Below are 15,415 nucleotides of genomic sequence, written 5' to 3' on the forward strand. Positions count from 1 at the left end.
GTTGTTGCCCTTCTATGTAAAGATTAGATGCTAACTGGGATCTGTTTCCCAAGACTAATGTTCAATGTCATGACCATTGACTGTTGAATCTTTTTTTTTTCTTTCTCTCTGTGCTCTGTCTTGCTTTTCCTACCTGATACACTGTGTATTTAACCAGAAGTGAAACAGGCAAGGCTGTTAAAGCAAAGAGTCACCTGGTTAGATCGCTGACAGTGAGAACAGGAGGTGAGGTGGATGAGAGTTGTGACCAGGATAGCTTTGCACCTCCCAGTTAAATAGTCAGACGTTAAAGTGACCTTGTTTAAGTTATTTCTATTTTATTTCATTTTTCACCCTCCAGCTAAACAGGAACTTGCAGGGTAGTAGCTTTTACACAATATGTTAATTCCTGGATGCATTCCATAGTAACTTGGCTGTCTTGTGTCGATGCCTTTTAAATGATGCATAAGCTTTCTTGTGAATTTCTGCACAGTATGGATTCTGTGTGAAGTAAATCCATCCTGAAAGAGCCACATATAAATTTAATTGTTTTGGAAGGATTCAAGCAGTGATTCAGCGTAAGGAAGGTTAGCGTTAACCTAAAAGGATTTGGTTCTGTAATTAGGGCTAGGGTGTAGAAGTAAGCCCGTTCCTACGGGAATAAACACATATTATTTCTGCTTTCATCTGGCTTGGGTATTAAGCCATTACACAGGGAAAAGTAAGGGGGGGGAGCATGAGAACAGCTTGTAGCTGTGTTCTTCTCAACTTAGCAGGGCTGCGGTGTTTGCACACCCCTGAGGCACTATACCCTTTGGAGCAGACATGGTAAGAATGAGGATCATGCTGTATCAGTTGAAAAGTGAACGCAACTTATGCTTATTTACTTTCTTTCTCCTCTCCTTCCTGTAGAGATCCTATTCTGCAGAAGCTGTTCTGTTATCTGAGTTGATCCTCTTTTCTAGAGCTATTGGGGACTGTATGGTTATGACACATTCTTAACTCAGGGAGATTAACTTGGCGACCTGTCCCCAGTGATGTTGTTTCCAGTACAGTGGATGGAGTTGCTGAGCTGGAAGAGACCTGACACTTCAAACTTCATAGAGTAGAAGGTGCCTTACAGTGGCAGAATTCCGTTTTCCAAGTGCTTAGAATTTTATCTGCCAGTTTTTGGCTTTATTGTTTGTAGTTTCCATTGCTGTTTTACCTAATACTGTTTTTAAATATTGAATAAAGGGACAGAGCTATGTGTGTTAAGTCAGAGTAAATGGCAAGCAATAAAATTATGAGACGTAAAATGTTTGCTATTCTAATTAACTTAAATGTGACATTTTTTAGATCTTAAACTGTAGATTTCAGGGTAGAATATGTGACTTGTTTCATGATTTCCTAACATCTCTTGTAGGTGTCCTTTTATAACACGACATCTAGCTCAGACATTGTTAATTGAGCAGTCAAAACATTCTAGACAGATGATGTGAAAACTTTTAATTGCAGCTGTTGTTTTCAGCTATTGCCTTGAATTAGGGCTGTCATAACCTACTTTGTAAAGGAGTGTCTCAGATTCCTTCTTCTTCACTCTGGTTTGCTCTCTTAAATTTGCTTTTATTTTTACCTGGATTTTTTTTTCTATCTCCCCCTTAGGTTTTGCATTTGCACAGACTTCTCCTTTTGCTCGGGGCAATGTGTTTGGTGAGCCACCATCTCCACAACAACTGAAGCGACAAGAGTCATACAAGAACTTCCTTCGTCTACAGGTGAATGCTTGCACCAGTTGTCATGTTAAACAATTATTTGTTTTTTAAAGAGGGATTACAGGCAAAGCAAATCATCAGATACCACCGACTGACAGCTTTATGGTGTCACAGCCAATTCTGCGAGCAGGATGTGTGCTGAGAGCTGTATGCTGTAGAATCTCTTTGATTTTTTTTTCCCTTCGTAAGAAATAGCTATGAAAATTATGCTATTAATAATTGGCTTTGTTAACTTAGATTATGTCTTTTTTCCTAAATGTGACTCTATAAATTCGGTCTGGAGTTCTCAAACAGTGCGTGCAGTACAAGTTTACAAACATAAATACATAAAGGAAAAAATTGCCCTTGGAAATCAACATGTTACAAGTGCACATTTGTCAGAATGAGATGGTCACTGAGACAGTAATAATGTGGTTATTTGTTGATGGCTTTGTGAAGTATGACTGCTGTTCTATCAGTTTCTGTCTTCTGTCCATTAGATTTTGTGTGTAATTTCACTCTGTGAATTAGATATCAGTGTATTTACAATAGCAAAGGAATAGTAAATAATAAAGGAGTAGAAATGTCATACAGTACTTTGATGTGTATCTCTTAATAAATGAAAACCTTGAGTCCTTAATGTATAGTGCTGCCAAAAATAATTAAGAATGGGCTTTGGCTTCAGTAAGTCAACACTGAGTCTATAAATGTAATTGTGGAAAAGATGATAATCACTGTCTTTTTTCTTTGGTTTCCCATCTTCCATTATTTATTTGGTGAAGGAAAAGTGTTATTCCAGTACCTCCAGAGGAAAGTAAATTAGTGTGTGGGAATATTCAGATTTTATTACTAGCACATATAATTAGTGTTTGTACTGAACGATGGTTCAGTAAATAGTAGCCAAAAAGAAATAGTGAAATACTGGCTCATTTTAAAGGAATCCTGAAATTGAAACGTAAAGCTGGCCTTGGAGATCTTTCAGCTGTCACATACAATCTAGCACGAGCAGAGATTCAAAACTCTATAGAGATTCACGATGGGAAATGTTTATCAGATTACTGCTCCCTGTCGATAGCTGAATATTTCTTTGCTTTGTTTTCTAGATTGATGAAAAGAGACGTAGGGAAGAAGCAGAGCGAGAAAAACTTAGACTGGAAGAAGAAAAAGAAGAGAAACGACTGGCTGAGCAGAGGAGGAGAATCCAAAAAGCGTATGAAGATGAACAAGAAGAGAAAAGAAGGAAAGAGGAGGAGGTGTAATATTTGGATCCCTTGGCTTTTTTCATCCTAATCTAACCCTTTGAAATGTTTGTCCTCTAGATCAAGAGGGTAAACTTAAAAGTGTATTGTGAAATTGCCTTTGTAATTAAAGTGGCTTACATTAGCCAGAGGAGAGAGAAAATTGTAGGAAATGATCATTTTAAATTAGCACATTCTTCTTGATTTTTATACTGTGCTGCCAGCATGAAATACCATTAATGCTTTTCAGAAAAAAATTAGTTTTATATTTGTCAGAGGTGCTCTTATATTAAAAGAATTGTTAGTGAGGCCACTGCAAGAAGTGTTATCAAATTGGTCAATTAAAAACAAGCAGAGACACATTTATTTTCATTAGTGCCTTACATCTGGCTCTAATGCAATTTTTTGCATTCTGAATGCAACTTATTTCCGAAAGCATGTTTTATTATTTGGCCAGAATGTATCTTTGAGATAAAATACTACTTTTTTTTGGAAGGATCCCAAGCAAGTCTAGTAAGTGTTTGTCACAGAGGTGAACTTGTGATTTAATTCAAACTTTATTGATCGGGTATGGAAAATTGATTGAATTTGTGTAATTCAAAGTCTCTGAGATGAGGACAGAGGGCCAGCAGAGCTGGAAAAATCTTTCAGTACCTGGAAACGTTACATGGGAGGATGTAGTTTGGGATTTCTAAAATGTTATGTTCTGGATTCTCTTATATGCGCAATTTAGTTGGATGGGTTTTCTGGATAAGAGAGTGGGGTTTGGGTAGCATAGGAAGCTAAATGATTTCATCGGTTTTCATAGGAACATTAAAACTATGACCTTTCTCTGTGGGCACTGCTATCGTGTCGTGCTTCTTTTAGAAATGATGGCCTACTATTTGGCTGACCGACGTGAATCTGGGGGCAAAAACTGGTGTGTATTGAAATTATGAGAAATTCTGTTAAATGTTCATAGAGGCAGGACTGCAGATGATTAATATCTTCATGGCACTGTTTTTAATTTGAATGTTTTGGAGTCTGCTTTTATATTTCAGACTAACAGCTTAATTTAATTCCAACTTCTCAAAGAGAAAAACAAAGCAAAACCTTGAAACCATTGAATCTTTTTTAAGGTACTAAAAATGTTTTTATTACAGCGAAGGTTGAAAAATAGAGAAATGATTCGTTTAGATGAAGAAAGACAAAAAGAGGCAGAAAAAAGAAGGAAAGAAAAAGAAGAAAAGCGAGATGAACAACTTAGACAGTATTTTGAGAAGGAAAAAGCTGCCAAGATGGAAGAGGAAAAGAGAATGGTATGCTTCGGTTGCTTTCTAAGGCACCAAATATTTCTTCCTAATTTATAAAAATAACTGCTTTGAAGAGAGTATGACTTCATAGACCTTTGCCAGTATTGCTCCCTTCTTGGCCTCCTCAGCTACAGTATGCTTAGCAGACACACAGTACAGCTGATGGGAAAAAAATCAGACATAGTATAGTGGAGCCTTATCTTGCTGATGAAGTTTCACTTAAAAACACTATAGAGCAATGTCCATGTTAGTAAGCTGCACTCTGTTTTTTATTTTTAAATCTGCTATGAAGAACCTTAGCCTGCTTTTGCTGAGGCCCAAACACAAAGACAAGTTAGATATTTTAGGGGACTGGAGGACAGTTTACCTTCAGCAATGAGGCTTTGTATAATTCAATTATTTTCCTTTGACCTGGATGAGAAGTCCATTACAAAATTCTGATAGACCATATAAATTGCACAACTGTTTCTCTTCTGTATTTCTACAAAGCATTTCCCTAAAATGGCCAAATACAATGGAAGTGGCTGAAGTTAAAAAAGAAATGTAACAAGTGTAACTGAAAAAGACATATGCGTATTAAAACACGTATTAAGACTTCTATAAGTAGTAAAGAAAATCACATGAAATTATTTTTGCAGTCATTTTATGGGGTTAAGAGTTAAAGGAAATGAAATACAAAAATGTTTCAATTAACATAAGTAAAAGCATTTTACTGTCAAGTGAAGCATATTAAGAAAACTCTTTGTGTGTATAATATATGTATATTTTAGAGCCTTTAGGAATGTAGTTTCAGTCTTGCTTTACTCCTTGCAGTTCTCGAGGAAACCTTCTCCTGCCATTCCTGCTCTTCAGAACAAATCAATAAGAAAAGAAGAGAGGATTCCATCTGCTGAAAGCCATATATCTTACTATTCACAGGTAGGATTTTTCTAGTCATCTTGCACTTAATGATTCTTGTGGGTTCTTTCCATCTTGGGATACTTTGTCATTCTACTTACCTATATTTAAGACAGTGCAGCATGTGAAATCCTACTAAGTTTTTCCTCTTTGCCAGTTTGTTCACTGGAACACTCTGCATAACTAGAGGCAGTCTTTATTGTTATTTAATTTTACAGCTGTAGAGTTTAACGTTACTGAGAACATAAGAATTTTTTGGGGGTGCCTTATTCGAATTTTTTTCTGCATGTTGTGTGCTTTCTGTAGTGAAGAGCTTCTTGTTTGTCAGAGTAGGTGCACTGTTCAGCTTTCCAGAGATCTAAGGATCCTTGTCAGCTGGTTGAGGGAATGAGTTGTCCCACTCTGCTGTGCTGTGCGGCCTTGCCTCGAGCACTGCATGCGTGTCTGGGCTCCACAGTAGAAGGATATAAAGCTATTAGAGAGTGTACAAAGGAGGGTTCCAGTGATGGCAAAGAATAGAAAAGAACAACTGAGGCCCCTTGGTTTGCTCAGCGCAGAGCAGAGGAGCTGAGGGAGGCCTGATGGCGGCTGCAGCTCCTCACAGGAGTGGAGGGGCAGCGCTGAGCTCTGCTCTGTGTGACAGCGACAGGGCCCGAGGGAACGGCATGGAGCTGTGTCAGGGGAGGGGCAGCTGGGGGTGAGGGACAGGGTCTGCACCAGAGGGTGGTGGGCATAGAACGAGCTGCCCAGGGCTGTGGGCACGGACCTGAGCTGCCAGATTTGTGTTTGGATTTGGGGTGCTCCTGTGCAGTGCCAGGAGTTGGACTTGATAATCCATGTGGGTCCTTTCCAACGTGGGATATTCTCTGATCCTGTAAAGTTAGGATAAGAAAGCTTACAATTCTAGTCATCACTGAATTGCAGAATGGGTAGGGGTTGGAGGAGACCTCTGGAAATCATCTCGTCCAACCCCCCTTCTAAAGTAGGTTCACTGCACAGGAAAGTGTCCAGGCAGGTTTTGAATGTCTCCAGAGAAAGAGAAACCTCTCTGGGCAGCTTGTTCTGCTGCTTTGTCACTCTCAAAGTAAAATAAAAAAAAAAAAAAAAAAAAAAAAAAAAAAAAAAAAAAAAAAATCTCACATTCAGAATTTGTTGCTAGATTCTTGCTTATGAATCTAGCAATTCAGCATGTTCACTCAGAAAAGAGCTTAGCTCAGACTAGTAGTAGTCTGACTAGTAGTAGTACCTCAATATGGACACTGTTTTGTATTTCTGAAGGTACAGAAAGGTTTGCTGCTACACTTCACCTTTCTGATTTTTTAAAATTCCTCCTGTGATGAGTAGAATAGATTAAAGAACTGTGAATCGTGAGCTATATTGCTGACTTCTTACTGGAAAATGTTGTTACTATGTACGTAGGATTGAGTTGGGCTGAAAGCTTTTAAAATGAATTTGCCAGAAAATGATAATTTGGCAAAATATAGTGCAGTTTCAGAAAATGTTTTAAGACTTTAAACCTTGTCTAAAACTTATTCAAGTTTGTTTGTCTGTGTGTCCTTCCAGCACTTAGCATAGCTGTGTCCAGATCTCTGATGAGTGTGTTACAGTTGTTATTGCTGTAACTTGATTTATGCATTTAAAAGACCAGATTTAAAACAAAAGAAACAAAACCAAAAAACAAAGCAAAAACAACCGTACACATTAATGACTTGCTAGGTTACTATTCTTTCTTCTAGCAGTAGTGGTAGTTAGTAAGTTGAACATGAAGTAAGGAAAGGCTGTTATGGCTGGTTTAGTGCTTACTTTGATGTGTTAACATTTCATGTTCATTCTGATGCTTAGGATCCTCCACAACCCAGAGCTCCTTCTCCACCCGTCCCAGCTAGAAGAAATCAGTTGCGAGCACTTGGTAGGTATTGCCTTTACTGCAAAAATACATGAAATGTAACAGTAAGTGCTGTCCTACAAGTGTAGTCAGCGCCTGGGTTCGTTGTGGTTCTTCCACTAGAAAGGAGGTTCTTAATGCAGCTCTTGGAAATTAAGAGACAGCACTAAGCAGACTGATATCTCTGTTTTGAACTACCCAGAGGGATTCAGGAGACAGAAATGGGTTTTATGTGCTGATACCACCTCAGTTCCTGTCTTCTACTTCTCAGGACTGTGTAGGTATGCTAATTGCAGAATAAGGCTACTTACTGCCACCATCCAGCTGCTTCATAGCTTTTTCTTTTTTTAAACACGGCAAAACATTTCTATTGAAGTTTGAATGCATTTTGCTGTTCAGGTGACCTCATTCTTCTGGTGCCTGAAAATACAAGTTCCCTCCTGGTTTCTAAATGCTTGTGTATATCTAATCATTTTAATTAACAGTGCATTGTCACTTTTTTCACCTTGCGTTTACGAGGCAGGCAAAGTGTCTCTAACACTTTATTGGTGTTAAATTACAGAAGAAAGAAAGAATGTGATAAATGAATTATCAGAGATGAGGAAACAGCTTCGTAGTGAAGAGAGGCGACTGCAGGAACAGTTGCTAAATGTGGCTAGTGATGATGATGGACCGATTACACGGTAAGAATTTCTTCATTTTTTAGAAGTTAGCTTCTGTACAGGAACTTGGAGCTACTGAGTATTAGTAGTGTTAGTTGGCTAATATTTATGTGTTAACATGGAGATTGAACTTGTATGTAATTTCTTTTTTCAGTTTTCTGATGTGTGTAGATGGCTGGTTGTTTTTTCCAGGAATCTTTCTATATTTCAGTCTAAGAATGGGTGTGTTGATAACATTGGAAGTTAGAATATTTGGTCTGTTGGTCTAAAACTGATGTCTAAGTTTTATCTCAATACCTTCCTTCCAAGGCTGTGAGTTGTCTGGAGACCATATTATCTGTTAAACTCCCATCTGGAGTACTGCGTCCAGGCCTGGGGCCCCCAGTACAGGAAGGACGTGGAGCTCTTGGAGCGGGTCCAGAGGAGGGCCACTAAGATGATCAGAGGGCTGGAGCACCTCTCCTATGAGGAAAGGTTGAGGGAACTGGGCTTGTTTAGCTTGGAGAAGAGAAGGCTCTGGGGAGACCTCATTGTGGCCTTCCAGTACTTGAAGGGAGCATATAAACAGGAAGGGGAGTGGCTGTTTATGACGGTGGATAGTGATAGGACAAGGGGGAATGGTTTTAAACTGGGACAGGGGAGGTTTAGGTTGGATATTAGGAAGAAGTTTTTCACACAGAGGGTGGTGACACACTGGAACAGGTTGCCCAAGGAGGTTGTGGATGCCCCATCCCTGGAGGCGTTCAAGGCCAGGCTGGATGTGGCTCTGGACAGCCTGGTCTGGTGGTTGGTGACCCTGCCTGTGGCAGAGGGGGTTGAAACGCAATGGTCATTGTGGTCCTTTTCAACCCAGGCCATTCTATGATTCTATGAGATAGCGTAGTGCTATGGGAGTACTTTCTTCCTTATAGAAAGTCATACCCTTTTATTTAGAACTGTATGGTTTGCTTCCAAAATGCACCAGGTAACTGTACCCACAAGTTGGAAAAGACTCATCGGATCAGGAGTCTTAGTTCTGTTCCTTAAAGCAAGATGTTCTATTTTTCTTAATTTCGAGTAGATTATCTCTTCTCATTACGTAGTATGCAGTGTCATTATTTTCAAAATTGTGAATAGCTTTAAATAAATAATTGCTCAGTAAGTAGAAGATGTGAGCTTTGTTAGTATTAAACTATGCTTTCATGTAACTCATGGATATTGCAGTTTAAAATGATATTTTGCTTGTTTTACATGCTTCTCCAGTGGGAGGAGAGAGAAGAATCCAAAGGACATATTTGAGATGGCCAGGCTTCGTCTGCAGGCTCCGGTGAGGCGACCTTCGTCAAAGGATGCCCAAGATCCTGTCAATATACAGAACATCTGGGATTTTAATGAACTTAAATACAAGGGTAGGTAGATCTTGTTGCTGAGGACGAAAGTCTGTGGAACACCTGTTCTTTTCCTCCATCTTCCACGTTACTCAGGATTTAAAGACAAAAAAACACTGGCCTCTTCAAGCTATTGCCTTCCTTCACAGCTATTGCCTACACAACACACTCCGTGGACAGCATTTTGCATGCATGTATGCCACTTAGTGTGAGAGTTTCCACAAGTGTCTACTATTTGTTGTCATGTAGATACTGCACCACTGCCAGAATAAGTGTGCAACCACCTGGCACATACCTTATGGGGAACCTTGCCAAATTTTATGTGGTCTTTTAAAGAATACATGCAATTTTGATGGAGAAATGTTTTTTCTTTTCCAAAATGATTGTCAGCTGTTGAATATGGATTCAAAGAATACCTTGACAGATTTTAATTTGGTAAATTGTTTAATTATATGATTTGAGCTGGTCTCATAAAATTTCTAACTTGATTTACAGACAACCCCTAAATACCTTTTAGATTCTGGAGGAAGAGAGCATTTCTCTTCTCTGTAAGGGCCTTCTAGCTGGAGATCTCATTTTGACTTTAAACAGGAGTGCAAGCTCTTTAAACTGAGGGTATATCAGCCTGCGTCTCTTATGCCTGTCATAGAAGAGTGTCATAGCCTGGGGAATAGCATGCCATTGTCACCATTCTTTTTAATGTTTCTTATGACTGTGAATGTGTAACTGCTTTAAAATTTCTTTTTCAGAAACATTAGTTTAAAGTAAAATTCTTATTTCCTGTCTTTGTTGTAGATTCTGAAACACGTGTGGGCTTAAGGCAAATGTATCCTGATCCTCCAAAAGACGACCAGACTCTAGAGATTCAACAGCAGGCTCTGCTGAGAGAGCAGCAGAAGAAACTTGACAGAATGAGAATGAGGAGAGAAGCAGAAGGTAAGGAATGAATGGACCAGGATCATTTCAGTGGTTTTGTTTCTTGCTTTTGTATTGGATGAAGGTTTTTAAAAGATGGCAGCTCTGATTTTACCTCGATGTTCCCTGTCAGTGCTGCACTACAGATGTGTAAAGCACACCCGAACGCTGAAATTCTGTCACATTATAAAGCATAGAAGTATTGAATTACTTTTTTTTTTTTTAGATTAGTGTGACTATTTCTCCTTGTTTCCCTGAAAGTAATTTAATTACTGCTTCATGCTTGCTTCAGAATAGTGCAAGAGAAAATTAGGTTGGTTATTTTTTGTTAAAGAAAATCACAGAGCAGTAAAAATCTTCTGCTGATATGTGATGGAGGTGTTAGCAGATAAGTCCCTCGTGGCACTTCTTTAGTTCTCACTGGAGGAGATGGCTTTGAAACTCGGTTATAGTGCAGCCAACATGTCTTCTACTTCTGTCTCTCACTACTAAATTTCTTTTATGTTTGTAATCATAGTTTGAGTGTTTCACAGATTTGCAACTTGCTAGCAATTCCTGAATGGGTGGATGTTTTGGTGTTCAAGCAACGTGGGCAGCATTGCTTATGAATAATATAACGTTGCAGTTACAAATCAGCATCTGTGTAACATCTTCTGGGTTGATTACAAGCTCTTAAATATCACATAATGTCAAAATTGGGTGTGCAGGGTTGCGTTCAGTCTTGCTCTTTCTGAGATGGACTGAAACGATGCAAAAGAAGTCAGTAGTTTCAGCAGAGAACTGTGTGTTCCTGGTTTTGGTTTTCTTCCCATTGGAGTATTACTTAACAGGCAGCCTGAGAAGGCTCCAATTTAATGTTGTCTGGAGAGCAACCTCCCCTAGCTAGAACACAAACTTGCCTTTTTTCATTAGTTTTAAGGTCGAGCAGTTGTATTAGATGTAAGCTAACGCTAAATGGATAATGCAGTCTTACATGGGGGCAAACTGAGCAGCAGGCATTTCCTGCTGGAACACAAGGAGCTGATTTCTAAAATAACTTTCCACTGATGCTTACAGAGGATCCTCAAGCAGCCTTTCCTCTCTCTTAATCCCCCTTACTGCTTTACAGTATCATTTATAGCCTGTCACCGCGTACTGAGCTAGATAATTAGTTACCATGTTATCTCTATATTTCCAGTTCATTTTCCTCAGAGACAAGTTCATCGTCTTCCCCTCAGTGAAAATAGATGAGCAGTTTTATTGTCTGATGTGAAGCAGAAAGGGAGATGAATTAAAGCAATATGTATTTCTGTACTGTGGTTAAGAGGCCGTGTTACAGGCTGTTGTGGCAAAGGCTTACCTGTTTTACCATACTATGTGGAAGTATGGATTGCCTTACCTGCTTTATATACCGTTAGGTTTCTCTTTTTTTTCTTTTCCTCTTGACCTGAAATAAATATTGGGAGAGAAGGCTGTGAGGAGACCTCATTGCAGCCTTCCAGTATTTAAAAGGGGATTGTAAATAGGAGGGGAGTCAACTTTTTGCAAGGGTAGACACTGAGAGGTCACGGTGAAATGGTTTTAAGCTCAAGGAGGGAAGGTTTAGATTGGATGTCAGGAGGAAGTTCTTAACAGAGAGAGTTGTGAGGTGCTGGAACAGGTTGCCCAGAGTGGTTGTGGATGCCCCGTTCCTGGAGGTGTTCAAGCCCAAGTTGGATGGGGCCCTGGGCAGCCTGGTCTAGTACCAGATCTGGAGGTTGGTGGCCCTGCCTGCGTTAGGAGGATTGGAGCTTGATGATCCTTGGGTTCCCTTTCAACCCAAGCTGTTCTATGACTGTCCATAGGACTGCTGGCAGCTACTGCTGGGATGATAAATACTGTAGCTTGCACTCTTTTTTTTTTTTTTAAATTCACAAATATATTTAATAAAAGAAAAGCAAATGAAATGTACAAAATATAACCTATGAAGGTGAAGGTAAGAAAAGAAAAATACACTAGGAAAGGCAGTATAACCTTATAGTAGGAAGACCATATACTTTCAGGTTGTCATGTATAGCCTGGAAAGTTTAGATTCACAGAATCACAGAATTGTAGGGGCTGGAAGGGACCTCTAGAGGTCATCGAGTCCAACCCTTCTGCAAAGCAGGGCCTCTACAACAGACTGCACAGGTAGGTGTCCAGGTGGGTCTTGAATATCTCCAGAGAAGGAGAATCCACAGCCTCCCTGGGCAGCCTGTCCCAGTGCTCTGTCACCCTTACTGTGAAGAAGTTCCTTTCCATGTTGGTGTGGAACTTCCTATGCTCCAGTTTATGCCTGTTTAATTGCTGTCTCATCTACAGTTATTTCAGCTGGTGTGTATTCTCATTACCATGTCCTCATTTCACTGGGGTTCAGCAGTGTGCAGAGCATGTCACAAAACAAAGATTTCTTTCTAGTTGTGTATCTAGATGTCTTGTCTTAAGGTCTCAACGGGTGAAACAAGAGAGGGTAAAAGAGAAACCCAGATATTCATGCAGCAACCTTTTGTGCTCTCGTGGGTTTGATGCTATATATGTCCAACCCGCTAGTTTTTTGTTGCTCTCTTTAAAAAGAAAAATCTTTTAGTAAAAAATATGTTTTAAAAATCTTTGTTCCTTACGTACCTTAACTATGTTATATGTTTTGAATGTGGCTCAAGACAATTCTTCATTACTCAATGCAGCTCAGGCAAGCCAAGAAGTTGGACACCCATGGCAAACCATCTCACTAATTGAAGTCTTTCTGATATATGCAGCCCTGTAGAAGGATCTGCACTTACCCTAGTGTTCTCAGAAATAGTATGCTATTGAATTCGGTTTGATTTTTCCAATCATACTTACACTGGCATCAGCATTGCATCCAGATGTTTTACTGATGTTCAGAGTTTTCAGATGTTTTGTAAAATGTATATAATTTTAAAGAAAGTTGTAGTCATTGACAGTGGTTTTCCTTTTCCATGTAGTAGCAGAGGTTTTGTCAGCACATGGTGTGTTGGTGTTCTCTCTTTTCTTATGACATTGTTATTACTTTGTCCTTTCTCTATGTGGTTCTCGTTGATGAAGATGATTCTCCTTCTGGCTACAACCCACAAACCATGGGACTGGTAAGAACAAAACAGATTAAAAATAATAAAAAAATAAAGTACTACTGTGCCTTTTTCAAGCACAAGAAATACTTATTAAATTCTGTGGCTCGTACAGAATTTGGAGGAAAGAATTACACTCAAGGCAGCGAGCTGCTTTAATGCTATTGCTTGTTAATCGCATGATTAACAGGTTCTTAAACTTGACATGGAAGTTGTTTATCTTTGTATATAGAGGTGGTTTGATTCCTTAGCTTCCTTTTTTAATATTCATCGATACTTACTTTATATTCATACGATGTTAGATTGCTGCTGGGGGTATGAATTAGTAGAACCAGCCGAGCCAGCAGCAGTAGCTCTGAATTCACTTGACTTGAGTGATGCTCACTGTCTCCAAGGAGAGGTTTATTTTCAGGTGTAAATTGAGCAAAATGAAGTGCTATCAGAACTGTTTTTTTTCACTAACCCAACTGCAGAACAGCAGACTTCAGTGGTGTTTTGTGGGAGTGTGAGCCCATACAAGGTGGAAGACTGCAAGGAACAGCCATTAGCCTCAAGGATAACACTATAACATCATGCAGAAATGAAACATTACTGAGCAAATGGAAAATATAAATCACCTTAATGCATGTTAGGGTTGTAAATTAATACCTGAAATACCAGAGCACTGGTTTGCAGTAAAAATTTTGTTTCCTCTTGTTCCATTTCCTCTGATAGTTTCCATTACTTTGATTTTTGTAGTGATTTTTTCTAGTTGAATTTCTGCAGCAAATGGTTGCGACTATGCAGTGAACTGTAAGCAATAATCTTAATGCTTGTTATTACTAAGAAGATATTTGGTGCTTTAATACCAAAGCTTGCATGTGGTGGGATAAGCGAAACATGAGGGGTCTTCCTTCCCTTGGTCAGAGCTTTGGACAAACCTTGGGAGCAGGCCTGCTGCCGGCTTTGTCCTCTCTTGTAAAGCTCAGGTGGTGACTGGGATGCACCCCTTGATGGACGTGCCTGGCTTACACAAACTGCCACAACCATTGCCATGTGCAGCAAATGGTGCTGCAACAGAAAAGTCCAAAAACGAATGCTTAAGGAGAACATGAACTATTTGAAAAAATACACTTTTTTACAGCTATAAAATATAGCATCGTACAAAATGCTGCATAGCTGCTGTTTCCTTTGCAGAGCTTCAGCAAATGTGAAATGTACATTACTTACAATTAGGTAATAGATATCGAGGCGTCTGACTTTGCCTGTCTTCTGCTTCACCTTTGCAGTTCAGGAATGACTCCCATGAATCCTTGAAAAATTCGCTGTTGGAATCCGATAGCGCTTTCATTGGTGAGTTTCTCTCTCTTTTAGCACATGAGGAGTGCACAAACACACCAGTTAGCACAGTGATGCTCTTCTGAAAAGATTATTACTGTTTTAAAGTTGCTGTGGGTACTGCAACTGTGATTTTTTTTTAAGTGATGAAGTAAATGATGCCATCCGTACAAAGGCAGAGCTGTGTGGAATTGGACTGCAGGAAACTTGCGTGGATCACACCTAAAATCAACAGCTCTGCTAACAGCCTTACGCTGCTTTATGTCTTATTGTGAAAAGGCATCTTTCTGTGTAACGCTCTCTCTGGGATGTTGCCTTGTTGGGGAGCTTTATTCTTTTATTTTTATTTCAAATCACACCCCAGAAATGAAACAAAGCTGAGAACCACCCGGCACAGGTCTCTAAGTGTTACTTTTCCATTGGTAAGCATTACAGTGCCTTGACATTATCATCTATGGGAAGTAATCCTTCAAGGTTTTTATTCTTGCTATGGGGAAGATGCAGTGCTTTTTAATGAAACTCAGTATTTTTCAATATACTGATTATAATCATGTCTGGCTTTCAGCCTTTTTCAGTGCATTTGGTGCTCTCTGTAGTCTTATGTCCTTCAGATTAGGAAATTCTCAGAGCTCGGTGCTCTTAGATGATGTGAGCACATCAGTCTAGAATGTGGCCAAATAGCCTGCCTGTCATATCAGCCAGGTTGGGTGCCTGTGGAGAAGTGTGAGAAGGAGGGCAGCTGTGTTGCAGCCTTGCAGGTGCTTTTCAGCCCCCAGCGACATGGAGCTCTGAGGCTACCTGAGCCAAATGCTGCGCATTTACATTTAATAAGCCTTGATAAGCTGGGGCTTTCACAGACTGTCTTTTACAAACTGATATCCCCTCTTTTGCAGGTGCTAATGGAGAAACGTTTTCTGCCTTAGAAGAAGTTGACCTGTCATCACAGCTCCTGCCTTCTGCAAGGGAGAGGAGACGAATAAAGAAGAAAGCACTGGAGTGCACTGTAAGTATGGTAAGCAGATTGACTTAAATATGAAGACAGGCCAC

General features: G+C 39.6%; 1 protein-coding gene across 13 annotated transcripts in view; it reads left to right on the forward strand.

Annotated features, from left to right (window-relative positions):
- Positions 1-15,415, forward strand: part of CSPP1 (centrosome and spindle pole associated protein 1) — a 49,882-nt gene that overhangs the window by 27,790 nt on the left and 6,677 nt on the right. For 11 of the 13 annotated variants that reach the window (XM_040691127.2, XM_040691113.2, XM_040691128.2 and 8 more), the window contains 11 exons: positions 1,624-1,736; positions 2,816-2,965; positions 4,093-4,248; positions 5,056-5,160; positions 6,982-7,048; positions 7,587-7,707; positions 8,929-9,074; positions 9,849-9,989; positions 13,029-13,069; positions 14,320-14,383; positions 15,262-15,380. In XM_040691127.2, the coding sequence (XP_040547061.1) occupies positions 1,624-1,736; positions 2,816-2,965; positions 4,093-4,248; positions 5,056-5,160; positions 6,982-7,048; positions 7,587-7,707; positions 8,929-9,074; positions 9,849-9,989; positions 13,029-13,069; positions 14,320-14,383; positions 15,262-15,380 (1,223 nt within the window). The remainder of the gene's footprint in view (positions 1-1,623; positions 1,737-2,815; positions 2,966-4,092; positions 4,249-5,055; positions 5,161-6,981; positions 7,049-7,586; positions 7,708-8,928; positions 9,075-9,848; positions 9,990-13,028; positions 13,070-14,319; positions 14,384-15,261; positions 15,381-15,415) is intronic. The other 2 variants (XM_040691122.2, XM_046928377.1) reach the window with 1 other exon arrangement.

This window comes from Gallus gallus, chromosome 2 (genome assembly GCF_016699485.2).
Source record: "Gallus gallus isolate bGalGal1 chromosome 2, bGalGal1.mat.broiler.GRCg7b, whole genome shotgun sequence".
In the NCBI taxonomy this organism is placed as follows: Eukaryota; Metazoa; Chordata; class Aves; order Galliformes; family Phasianidae; genus Gallus; species Gallus gallus.